General features: G+C 38.1%; 1 protein-coding gene across 1 annotated transcript in view; it reads left to right on the top strand.

The window, feature by feature from the left end:
* The window catches only part of GBE1 (1,4-alpha-glucan branching enzyme 1), a 310897-nt gene that overhangs the window by 225527 nt on the left and 71418 nt on the right, over nucleotides 1–13952 (top strand). The window contains 1 exon segment of the mRNA NM_001122729.1: nucleotides 3724–3895. Within this exon segment, the coding sequence (NP_001116201.1) occupies nucleotides 3724–3895 (172 nt within the window).

The following is a 13952-nucleotide window of genomic DNA, read 5'->3' as shown; positions in this document are numbered from 1 at the left end:
CTGTTGGCCTGTATAGAAACTTTACTCATTCATGAAGTAGACATATGAAGTTTTATATCTTCCTAATTGGGGCAGTACTTTCTTTTAAATTGGCTGTGGAACAAATCAAATAAATATCAATGAAAAAAACAGAACCAAAATGTAACAAAATAAGAAATGAATACTATGATTTTTCCTGTGGTCATGTATGGATGTGAGAGTTGGACTGTGAAGAAGGCTGAGCGCTGAAGAATTGATGCTTTTGAACTGTGGTGTTGGAGAAGACTCTTGAGAGTCCCTTGGACTGCAAGGAGATCCAACCAGTCCATTCTAAAGGAGATCAGCCCTGGGATTTCTTTGGAGGGAATGATGCTGAAGCTGAAACTCCAGTACTTTGGCCACCTCATGCGAAGAGTTGACTCATTGGAAAAGACTCTGATGCTGGGAGGGATTGGGGGCAGGAGGAGAAGGGGACGACAGAGGATGAGATGGCTGGATGGCATTACTGACTTGAACGATGTGAGTCTGAGTGAACTCCAGGAGTTTGTGATGGACAGGGAGGCCTGGCGTGCTGCAGTTCATGGCGTCGCAAAGAGTCGGACACGACTGTGCGACTGAACTGAACTGAACTGAACTGACTGAATATTAATTTAAGGATAAGTAAATCCCTTGTCAAGAATATTCAGTTCATTTCAGTCTCTCAGTCATGTCCGACTGTTTGCAACTCCATGGATGGCAGTAGACAGGCTTCCCCGTCCATCACCAATTCCTGGAGCTTACTCAAACTCATGTCCATTGAGTCGTTGATGCCATCCAACCATCTCATTCTCTGTCGTCCCCTTCTCCTCCTGCCCCCAATCCCTCCCAGCATCAGGGTATTTTCCAATGAGTCAGTTCTTCACATCAGGTAGCCAAAGTTTGGAGTTTCAGCTTCAGCATCAGTCCTTCCAATGAATATTCAGAACTGATTTCTTTTAGGATTTACTGGTTGGATCTCCTTGCAGTCCAAGGGACTCTCAAAAGTCTTCTCCAACACCACAGTTCAAGAGCACTGGGACGACCCAGAGGGATGGTATGGGGAGGGAGGAGGGAGGAGGGTTCAGGATGGGGAACACATGTATACCTGTGGCGGATTCATTTTGATATTTGGCAAAACTAATACAATTATGTAAAGTTTAAAAAAAAAACCAAAAGCATCAATTCTTCAGTGTTCAGCTGTCTTCCAATTATCTTTTCCATTTATGTTGAACTATCACTTCCATTCATGACTATGGAAAAACTATAGCTTTGACTAGATGATGGACCTTTGTTGACAAAGTAATGTTTCTGCTTTTTAATATGCTGTCTAGGTTGGTCATAACTTTCCTTTCAAGGAAAGTGACTTTTAATTTCATGGCTGCAGTCACCATCTGCAGTGATTTTGGAGCCCCAAAAAATAAAGTCTCTTGTCGTTTCCATTGTTTCCCCGTCTATTTGCCATGAAGTGATAGGACCGGATGCCATGATCTTAGTTTCCTAATAGTTGAGTTTTAAGCCAGCTTTTTCACTCTTCTCTTTCACTTTCATCAAGAGGCTCTTTAGTTCTTCTTCGCTTTCTGCCATAAGGGTGGTGTCACCTGTATACCTGAGGTTTTAATATTTCTCCCAACAATCTTGATCCCAGTTTGTGCTTCTTCCAGTCCAGCGTTTCTCATGATGTACTCTGCATAGAAGTTAAACAAGCAAGGTGACAATATACAGCTTTCATGTACTCCTTTCCCAATTTGGAACCAGTCTTTTGTTCCATGTCCAGTTCTAACTGTTGCTTCTTTGTCTGCATACACATTTTTCAGGAGGCAGGTCAGGTGATCTGTTATTACCATCTCTTTAAAAAATTTTCCACATTTTTTTGTGTGTCAAGTATATAACAACATGAAAATTAAAATACATTGCAAGCTTCTAGCCAATTGTAGCACATTTGGGTTCCCAATTTATGTTTATTTTATATGAATGAATAAAAGAATAAAGAAATGAGTAAAATAAACAAATTAAAGATGAATCTGATAGATTAATTTCATAATTTTTCTTCCAAGATGTACAGAAACAGTATGGAAGACTTATTTCATACTTTAAACATCCATGTAATTCCACCTTGTATTAAAAATTGTCAGGAATATACAAAAAGATGTAAGTTACCTAATTCTTCCTAAAAGCAAACATACACTGAATTTTAAACCTAATAAAAATTACAAATATGAATATATGAAAATAGTTTAAACTTTAAAATAGGTTTATAAAGAAAAATTTTTTTCTAAAAATGAAAATAATTGTACAGTAATAGGGTGAGGAGATTATGGTTTAAGCTCTGTGTTTCTCTATATATTCTTCCTGTCGATAAATAATCCTTGGCATTAGTTAGCTACTTTTAACCATAAACCATTCCAATTAAGAGACCTTTTCTGCTGCTCAGGGTGTTTCCAAGTTACCTGCCCCATTTGTCAACTATTATATTTTCATATAAAACAAACTCGTTCTAGATTAGATTTCAAATATAATAAGAAAGCAAGTTCTACATTTTAAGAAAAAGTTGTCAGTTTGCTCCTAAAAGGAAAAAAGGTCCATTGTAATATATTTATGTACATGTTTTATGTACATAAGTGCTGCTCCTGCTACTGCTACTAAGTCGCTTCAGTCGTGTCCAACTCTGTGCGACCCCATGGACTGCAGCCCACCAGGCTCCCCCGTCCCTGGGATTCTCCAGGCAAGAACACTGGAGTGGGTTGCCATTTCCTTCTCCAATGCATGAAAGTGGAAAGTGAAAGTGAAGTCGTTCAGTCGCGTCTGACTCTTAGCAACCCCATGGACTGCAGCCTACCAGGCTCCTCCGTCCATGGGATTTTCCAGGCAAGAGTACTGGAGTGGGGTGCCATTGCCTTCTCCTGTACATAAGTGCATATACATATAAATGATTTCTAAGAAACTCTTCCACTCTTTTAAAGCAATAAAATCATGATATACAAGTCATTTTTAAAAACTCTGTTAGTATTCTAATAGTTTAATCTAAGATTATGGGATTGTATGAAATCATGTGTGTGAAACTTATGAAAATTTTCAAGCATTACAGAATTTAAGGAATCTTGTCATTCAATTTTAAAAAATCCATTGTTTAAATCCTTAAAAAAGGCTATTAGTATTTTAAACATTATAACACATGTTATTCTAATTTCTCATGTTTAGTATTAGCAAATATTCAGGTAGCTTATCATGAGTTTTTCACCAAGCTATTTTATAAATAAAAGAAACATAGATACATGAGCTTTCTCATGTATTTCACCAGCTTACCTTCAGCATGCTGCTGCTGCTGCTAAGTCACTTCAGTCGTGTCCGACTCTGTGCGACCCCATAGACGGTAGCCCACCAGGCTCCCCCGTCCCTGGGATTCTCCAGGCAAGAACACTGGAGTGGGCTGCCATTTCCTTCTCCAATGCATGAAAGTGAGAAGTGAAAGTGAAGTCACTCAGTCGTGTCAGACTTTTAGCGACCCCATGGACTGCAGCCCACCAGGCTCCTCCGTCCATGGGATTTTCCAGGCAAGAGTACTGGAGTGGGGTGCCAGATAGTGACTATTGGGAAATACATGGAATTAATACTAATTCACACACTTCTCCTGTACTGTTTTTGTGAAATCACATGTTACTCTAGCATAAATGACAACTCCCTAGTATCTATTCTTTGCATTTACATCAGTGACTTTTATTTTATTAGGCACTTGTTGGGGATAAGACGTTGGCATTTTGGTTGATGGATGCTGAAATGTATACCAACATGAGCGTTCTGACCCCATTTACTCCCGTTATTGATCGTGGAATACAGCTTCATAAGATGATTCGACTCATTACTCACGCACTCGGTGGAGAGGGGTATCTCAATTTCATGGGTAAGTATGAATTGAACTTATATCCAATCTGTGTTTAAAATGTTAACCAATATTATATATGACACAAGTCATGTAGGATATTGTGCTGTAGCTGTTCAGGTTTAAAATAGAATATTATAATTTTATTTCTGTAGAACACTGTCATGTGTAAACTGTAAAAATTAAATTACTTTAAGATTATTGTTATACTAATATATGATGCAAAATTAACCTAATGGCTGGTATCTTATTTAATACTGTTGTCAATAAGTGGGGTGAAAATTTTTTTAAACATAGAATTGTTATTCTGAATTTAATCATTCTGATTTATTTCATTATCATAGTGTTTGCACATTGAACATAGAAGGATATAATTGTCATGTCATAACAACATACTGAGCTAATATTATTGGTCTTCTTTGAGGTAACTGTACACCAGTACATTTGTATTATAAATGTGGAAACCAAGGCCCAAGGTATTGTGATGGACAAAAAAGATACTTATTTTAAAAAAATAGGAAACATGACTATTCAAAAGTCATTTCTGTCTGAAGGATCTTGAATTATAAAATATACAATCAACCAGCACTGTTTTCTGTTCTATTTGGTCAACCAAAACCATTTGAGTTTTAGGAAATTTTACCAGTTTTTAGGGTAGAGAGAACTGGAAAGATAGGGGAATGGCAGCCTGACTTAATTTTCTATAATAAAAGCCTTAGAAAGTGAAAAGTGAAAGTCACTCAATTGTGTCTGACTCTTTGTGACACCATGGACTATACAGTCCATGGAATTCTCCAGGCCAGAATATTAGAGTGGGTAGCCATTCCCTTCTCAAGGGGCTCTTCCCAACCCAGGAATCACTTCAGATTAATTCATTTCTACCTGGAAGTTTTTATTTAAAAAATTTCTGATCAGACTTATAAAAGTCTCTATCATTTGCTGTCTTGAGACTAGGAAGCTAAATCCAATAAAGCACATACCAGATTTTCCCTGTACAACCTGTACCTTTCAGTGCATCCTTCTCCTCTCAACCTGTCAGGAAGTGACCCTCGTGACCTTGAGATTGCACTTTGTCTTGCAGGCACCCACCTGGGCTTTCTGGGTGGACTTTGCAGGCATTGTGTTCATAAGGAAAATCAGCCTCAGTTCCTTAAAGGCAGCTGGTCCTCCCAGACACAGTGAACATCATTCACAAGTACAGCCTTTCCTAGTAGAGAAACAAAATCAGTGATGACCTCTGAGTTCATGCCATTGTTCCTGTCATTAATTCTTGAAGCCCACTGCATCCGAGAATTCTATTGATCCAGACGTAGTTTACTGCTTTAGTCTGGAAGTTGTGTAAGCATTGTCAGCTCAGAAGCCTGTACTGAAGAGTTGAGAGTGTCAGTGGTTTGTAGTACCTGATAGAGTTTTTTTCCTGAGACTGTCCTTTGATGAAGACAATTCTAGCCCATAGCATGTAACATAGCGTCTGGGTAAAAAAAACTATCTGCAGATAACAGAGAATGTCCCTAGTTCATTGAATATTGATAACTTTCAGATAAAAAATGTCTGAAGAAAGTTCATAATGAGAACTATTTCTTGAGTCTTGGTATTAATATTTTCCCTGAAGGTAAAAATGGATCATGGACAGCTAAGATCTTAACAAATCTCCAGTAATTTCATAAATTCTTTGAAATGTTTATATTAATATCACTTTAACTGTATATATTTAACTGAGGGCTGACTGAACTGCTTTTCTGTTTTGGAAACTCTTCTCATAGAACTTTCAATAGTAACCCAACTAAATAAACATAATTATCTATTAGTGTGTCTCTTATACAGAGAAGGCAATGGCAACCCACTCCAGTACTCTTGCCTGGAGAGTACTGGTGGGCTGCAGTCCATGGGGTCACTAGGAGTCAGACATAACTGAGCGACTTCACTTTCACTTTTCCCTTTCATGCATTGGAGAAGGAAATGGCAACCCACTCCAGTGTTCTTGCCTGGAGAATTCCAGGGACGGGGGAGCCTGGTGGGCTGCCGTCTATGGGGTCGCACAGAGTCGGACACGACTGCAGCGACTTAGCAGCAGTCTCTCTTATAAGGTCTGTAAATTGACCATATTTGTGGTATCAAATATAATTTTGAGATTATTTTTGATATAGGACTCAAAGATATATTGAAGTTTTCTTCCTACATTTGTCCTTCAAATAGCTTATAATGTTTAACTCCAACAGAACACTTTTTAAAACTTCCTTCTGGCTCAATATCTTATCTAAATCTAGCATTTCTCTACTAACTTTGAAATCAGTAATCTCTAATATCCTTATGGTTTCTAATTATTGATGTTTTATGAAATTTAGTATTTTCCTGTGAGCTCTCATGATTTTAAATATTGTTTTTTCCACTTTCTGATCATGGCACTCTCCTGCCTCTTGGCTTTAATGCTTGCAGTGTCCTCCAGCTGACCCGTAGGCCTTGCATGAATGGTCTCCCATGGGTCTCCCCGCTGATGGCCTTGCTCCAGCCAAGTAGACTTTCTTTCAGTTCATTGAATGCACCAACCTCCTTCCACTCTGAGCTCTGTATGTTTTGCTGGTCTCCCCTCTTGGACTCATCGTTCTCAAACACCCCCTGCTATACCTGACAAAATCCTTCATCTGCAAATCTTGTTTCCTTAGGAAAGCCTTTTTCTAAAGCCTCAGACTTCACTAGTTTTACCTATTGTACATTTTTATACTGCCCTATTACTTACCTTTTGTGGCACATAAAAAATTATATTTAAAACATTATTAAATATGTGACTGCCTTGGTAAATTTAAAACGGAATGAAAATTGGGTCTTATTCACTTAAGACTAGTAGCAATTAGCACAGGATCTAGCACATCGCAAGGCTTTCATGTTTTACTGAAAAAAGATATTTTGTATATTTATATATATATGTATATATAATTACCTTGTAATATTTTTAGCAGTGGTTCATTAGTTGCAATCACCACTTGTAGTTTTAAGCAAAGTTATTTTTTTCAAGTGGCATGGAAGAAATAAGTTTTTAAATGATCAGTTAAAGAAATTTAAGACCAAGGAGCAGCAATCTGGTTGTTTACTCATGTTTTAGGCATTCTAAAACTTGTTAGTTTTCTGGAATTTTATTTTTATTTCACTCTAGTAGAGAGAGAATGAATTAAAAGAAGTAAGCAACAACACATTTTTGTATTTTTTCATTTAAATATGTTTACCTAAATTTGTCAGGCATTTAGATATATGTTCTGCTTATCAAAAATCATTAAGATCAATGTAAACTTTTCACAATGATACCAGTTTGGTGGATTTACTTTATTTTGTTTGTTTTTATCTTATATACTCCTAATTTTGTGTTTCAAAAAATTCTTTCACTCTGATAATGGCATTTGCAGCAACATAGGTGGGCCTAGAGATTACCATACTGATGAAATAAGTCAATATAGAGAAACACAAATATCATATATCTCTTATTTGTAGATTCTAAAAAACTAGTACAAATGAACTGATTCACAAAGAAGAAATAGAGTCATATATGTAAAATACAAACTAAGAATGGGGAATAAATTGGGAGATTGATATTGACATATACACGCTGCTGCTGCTGCTGCTGCTAAGTCACTTCAGTCGTGTCCCACTCTGTGTGACCCCATAGACGGCAGCCCACCAGGCTCCCCCATCCCTGGGATTCTCCAGGCAAGACCACTGGAAGAGTGGGTTGCCATTTCCTTCTCCAATGCATGAAAGTGAAAAGTGAAAGGTAAGTCACTCAGTCGTGTCCAACTCTCAGCGACCCCATGGACTGCAGCCTACCAGGCTCCTCAGTCCACGGGATTTTCCAGGCAAGAGTACTGGAGTAGGGTTCCATCGCCTTCTCCGATATATACACTACTATATATAAAACTTGAAACTGATAAGAATCTACTGTATAGCACAGGGAACTCTACTTGATATTCTATAATGGCCTATATGGGTAAATAATCTAAAAAACAGTGAATGTATGTATAAGTGATTCACTTTGCTGTATAACTGAAACTAACATAATGCTATAAATCAAATACATTCCAATAAAAATTAATTGAAGATTTTTAAAAGCAGAACATTTATTCTTTCTCTCTCTCTAAAACACAATAAATGTAAAGTTGTATTGTTGAGTCACTCAGTCATGTCCAGCTCTTTGTGACCCTGTGGCCTGCAGCATGCCAGGCTTCCCTGTCCTTCACCATCTCCAGAGCTTACATAACTCATGTCCACTAAGTCAATGATACCATCCAACTGTTTTGTCCTCTGTCATCTCTTTCTGTTTCCTAAAAAAAAAAAAAAGAAGGAAAGAAAGAAATCCACTCTGGTTGAAGCAGGGGAATACTTGCTTTTTTTTTGGCTTACTAGGTTATTTTAATTATGAATAGATAGGTTTATATTTCCTGTTATTCCATCATATCATCATCAGTTCAGTTCAGTTCAGTTACTCAGTTGTGTCCGACTCTTTGCAACCCCATGAATTGCAGAAGGCCAGGCCTCCCTGTCCATCACCAACTCACGGAATTCACTCAGACTCACGTCCATCAAGTCGGTGATGCCATCCAGCCATCTCATCCTCTGTCGTCCCCTTCTCCTCCTGCCCCCAATCCCTCCCAGCATCAGAGTCTTTTCCAATGAGTCAACTCTTCGCATGAGGTGGCCAAAGTACTGGAGTTTCAGCTTTAGCATCATTCCTTCCAAAGAAATCCCAGGGCTGATCTCCTTCAGAATGGACTGGTTGTATCTCCTTGCAGTCCAAGGGACTCGCCAGAGTCTTCTCCAACACCACAGTTGAAAAGCATCAATTCTTTGGCGTTCAGCTTTCTTCACAGTCCAACTCTCACATCCATACATGACCCCTGGAAAAACCATAACCTTGACTAGGCGGACCTTTGTTGGCAAAGTAATGTCTCTGCTTTTCAATATGCTATCTAGGTTGGTCATAACTTTCCTTCTAAGGAGTAAGCATCTTTTAATTTCATGGCTGCAGTCACCCTCTGCAGTGATTTTGGAGCCCCAAAAAATAAAGTCTGACACTGTTTCCACTGTTTCCCCATCTATTTGCCATGAAGTGATGGGACCAGATGCCATGATCTTCATTTTCTGAATGTTAAGTTTTAAGCCAACTTTTTCACTCTCCTCTTTCACCTTCGTCAAGAGGCTTTTTAGTTCCTCTTTACTTTCTGCCATAAGGGTGGTGTCATCTGCATATCTGAGGTTATTGATATTTCTCCCAGCAATCTTGATTCCAGCTTGTGCTTCTTCCAGCCCAGCGTTTCTCATGATGTACTCTGCATATAAGTTGAATAAGCAGGGTGACAATGTACAGCCTTGACGTACTCCTTTTCCTATTTGGAACCAGTCTGTTGTTCCATGTCCAGTTCTAACTGTTGCTTCCTAACCTGCATATAAACTTCTCAAGAGGCAGGTCAGGTGGTCTGGTATTCCCATCTCTTTCAGGATTTTCCAGTTTATTGTGATCCATACAGTCAAAGGCTTTGGCATAGTCAATAAAACAGAAATAGATGTTTTTCTGGAACTCTCTTGCTTTTTCGATGATCCAGCAGATGTTGGCAATTTGATCTCTGGTTCCTCTGCCTTTTCTAAAACCAGCTTGAACATCAGGAAGTTCACGGTTCAGGTATTGCTGAAGCCTTGGCTTAGATAATTTTGAGCATTACTTTACTAGCCTGTGAGATGAGTGCAATTGTGCAGTGGTTTGAGCATTCTTTGGCATTGCCTTTCTTTGGGACTGGAATGAAAACTGACCTTTTCCAGTCCTGTGGCCACTGCTGAGTTTTCCAAATTTGCTGGCATAGTGATTGCAGCACTTTCACAGCATCATCTTTCAGGATTTGGAATAGCTCAACTGGAATTCCATACCTCCACTAGCTTTGTTCATAGTGATGCTTTCTAAGGCCCATTTGACTTCACATTCCAGGATGTCTGGCTCTAGGTGAGAGATCACACCATCGTGATTATCTTGGTCATGAAGATCTTTTTTGTACAGTTCTTCCATGTATTCTTGCCATCTCTTCTTAATATCTTCTGCTTCTATTAGGTCCATACAATTTCTGTCCTTTATCGAGCCCATCTTTTCATGAAATGTTCCTTTGGTATCTCTGATTTTCTTGAAGAGATCTCTAGTCTTTCCCATTCTGTTGTTTTCCTCTATTTCTTTGCATTGATCACTGAGGAAGGCTTTCTTATCTCTTCTTGCTATTCTTTAGAACTCTGCATTCAGATGCTTATGTCTTTCCTTTTCTCCATTGCTTTTTGCTTCCCTTCTTTTCACAGCTACATATCATCATATGAAGGAATCAAGTATAAAATGGGGACCAAAAATAGCTGAATTATTTGCATGTTTTGGCATCCTAAGAGTTGTCATTATAAATATTAGTAAAAGTAAGTTTATATAGACACAGCATGCTATATTGTCTAAGACATTTTCTATGCATCATCTAAATTAATCTTCATAAAAGTTTTCTTTTTTTTTTTTTTTAATACAGTCTTAGTTGCAAAGAAACCTGAGGTTAAAATTAAGGGAGTACTCAGATATCTAGGTAGATATCCCAAGCCCCATTTTACTAATGCTACAACTTGGACAGGAAAAGCAACTCACCTAATGTTGTGCAACTAGAAAATGAGAGGAGCTTATTGTCTTTCTCTTCTATTTCCTATTTGAGAAAATTAGAAACAAAATTAGTATTAGATCAGTATGTAGGTTAGCTACCAAAATGCGGTTAATAAATATGTTTCTGGGAAAAGATAGAGCATTGTGATTAAGAAAATGATCTGGATGGGAACCCAGGCTTAGCTGTGTGAGCTGAGTAAGGGGCATCATAACCCTGTGCCTTTGTTTGCTCAGCAGTGGAATGGAGTAGTGCCCACCTCAGAAGATTGTTTTCAGGGTGAAAATGATTTAAAACGTTTGCAAGACTTAGCATATTATCAGGTACTTAGCTCATAGTTAATGTTTATTTAGATTTAATTTAACTCTAAATTAGATTTACTATTACTATTTTTATTATTACTAGCTATTCTATTAATGCTGGTATTCCAATTCCATCCAGGAGTGCCTCTTTAGGCTCTCATCTGATGGTATACATCATAAAATATTTAATTCATTTCTTCTAAAAATATCAGTAAAATTAGTAATTCTTTGTTAAAAATGAGATGACATTTCCTAGGTGGTATTGTGTGGTTCACAAGACTGGAAACGGTCAGTTTTCATTACAGTCCCAAAGGACAATACCAAAGAATGTTCACTCTACCTGACAATTGCACTTATTTCACATACTAGCAAGGTTAAGGTCAAAATCCTTCAAGCTAGGCTTCAGCAGTACATAAACTGAGAGCTTCCAGATGTACAAGCTAGGTTTATAAAAGGCAAAGGAACCAGAGATCAAATTGCCAATGTTCAGTGGATCATAGAGAAAGCAAAGGAATTAAAGGAAAACTTCTACTTCAGTGACTATGCTAAAACATTTAGCTGTGTGGATCACAACAAAATGAAAAATCCTTAAGGAGATGGGAGTATGAGACCACCTTACTTATCTCCTAGGAAACCTGTATGCGGGTCAAGAAGCAACAGTTAGAACTGGACATAGAACAACTTACTGGTTCAAAATTGGTAAAGGAGTACACAAGGCTATATATTGTCATCGTGCTTATTAAACTTCTATGTAGAGTACATCATGCAAAATGCTGGGCTGGGTGAATTACAAGCTGGAATCACGATTGCTGGGAGAAATATCAACAACTTCAGATATACAGATAATACCACTCTTATGGCAGAAAATAAAGAGGAACTAAAGAGCATCTTGATGAAGATGAAATAAAAGAGTGAAAAAGCTGTCTTGAAACTCAGCATTAAAAAAACTAAGATTGTGGCATCTAGTCCCATCACTTCATGACAAATAGAAGGGGAAAAGTGGAAACAGTGACAGATTTTATTTTCCTGGGCTCCAGAATCACTGCAGATAGTGACTGTAGCTATGAAATTAAAAGATGCTTGCTCCTTGAAAGGAAAACTATGACAAACCTAGGCAGCACATTAAAAAGCAGAGACATCACTTTGCCATCTAGTCATGGTTTGTCCAGTAGTCACGTATGGATGTGAAAGCTGGACCTTAAAGAAGTCTGAGTCCCGAAGAACTGATGCTTTCAAACTCTGCTGCTGGAGAAGACTCTTGAGAGTCCCTCGGACTTCAGGGAGATCAAACCAGTCAATGCTAGAGGAAATCAACTCTGTATATTCATTGAAAGGACTGATGCTGAAGCTGAAGCTCCAGTACTTTGGCCACCTGATGCAAAGGGTCAGTTCTTTGGAAAAGATTCTGATACTGGAAATGATTGAGGACAGGAGGACATGGGGGAACAGAGGATTAGATGGTTAGATTGCATCACAGACTCCATAGATATGGATTTGAGCAAACTCCAGGAGATAGTGGAAGATAAAAGAGCTTGACGTGCTGTAGTCCATGGGGTCGCAACGAGTCGGACATGACTTAGCAGCTGAACAACCACAGTTATGTGGTTAATTATATAGAAATTAAGCTGTTTCTTAGTCAGTCTCACTAAGAGTTAATATTGTTTGTTTTTAATTCATGGTGATGTCTTTTGAATGTTGTTGCTAAAACATCTTACTTTGCTTTCATGTATGAAGAGGTTTGATGGTTGCCTGGATTCTCATTTCTAGGATAAGTCAATATGATGTTAATCAGTTAACATTTATTATATGGTTTCTATGTATGAGTGTGTGTGTGCTGCTGCTGCTGCTGCTGAGTCACTTCAGTCATGTCCGACTCTGTGCGACCCCATAGACGGCAGCCCACCAGGCTCCCCCGTCCCTGGGATTCTCCAGGCAAGAACACTGGAGCGGGTTGCCATTTCCTTCTCCAATGCATAAAAGTGAAAAGTGAAAGTGAAGTCGCTCAGTCGTGTCCAACCCTCAGCAACCCCATGGACTGCAGCCCACCAGGCTCCTCCATCCATGGGATTTTCCAGGCAAGAGTACTGGAGTGGGGTGCCATCACCTTCTCCGAGTGTGTGTGTGAGCATTAGATAAAACTTAATATGTTTTTCTTACAAACCTGTGCTCAGATTTATTTCACACAGAAGTAAGGGTAAGGCAAGTGAGCAAAACAGAGACAGAGGAGACACAGAGACAGACAGAAACAGTGTGAGAGAAAGGCGTAGAGAAAGCAGATTGATATAAGGCAAGTTCTGTTTAGAACGTTAGTGAATTTGAGATGTATATCAATTTAAACTATATATTTCATATATTCATAACACATTCTAAAATGTGTTCTAACACAATTTATTACATTCTTTCATGCTTCAGACATTTATATGTGTGTACTATATGCCAAGTATTGTTAAGTGGTAGATATTCCTAGGTGAAAAAGACTTCTTGCCATCAGGGTCTCAAAACCCAAGAGGAGTCCAGACAAGTAAGCAGACCAGTATGTCTGCCCTAGTACACTCACTCACTACAGTGATAGAGATAAGCAGAGAATGTCATGTGAATATATAGGAAATTGGATTAACAAATTGCATTCTTGGTAGAATTTATGAGCTGCATCAGCCAGACAAACTTAGAAGAGTAAAAAGACACAAAAAAGCCATACCACAAACTTAGGAAAAGTCCAAGAAGGAGTAGGACTGATTTAACAGAGTAAGATTAAAGTCAGTTGGGAATATTAAACTTCAAATACAGTGAAGAAACTGGAGCCCGAGGAAATCAATTTAGAGATCATTCATTGACTGGCAAGTTTAATGAAAAAATGTGGTTTTCAATCACTTTAAAACATCATAAAACTCTTCAGTAAGAAAGGCCTGGTATTGATTGATGGTTTAATAGCTTTATGTTTTTTTTTAATCTATTTATAATATAACTAAAAGGAGACAGATTAGAAAAATAAGATGTGGTTATTGATAATCTATGTGGATATACCTATGCTATTTGTAAAATCAGTGGTTATTTAATATTTAATTTTTGGTTAAAAATAAATATAGAATGAAAACCATCTGCTTTACACATAGGTTATTT

Source organism: Bos taurus, chromosome 1, assembly GCF_002263795.3.
Source record: "Bos taurus isolate L1 Dominette 01449 registration number 42190680 breed Hereford chromosome 1, ARS-UCD2.0, whole genome shotgun sequence".
In the NCBI taxonomy this organism is placed as follows: domain Eukaryota; kingdom Metazoa; phylum Chordata; class Mammalia; order Artiodactyla; family Bovidae; genus Bos; species Bos taurus.
Note: the sequence above shows the minus strand (reverse complement) of the source record. Positions and strands in the feature narration are given on the sequence as shown.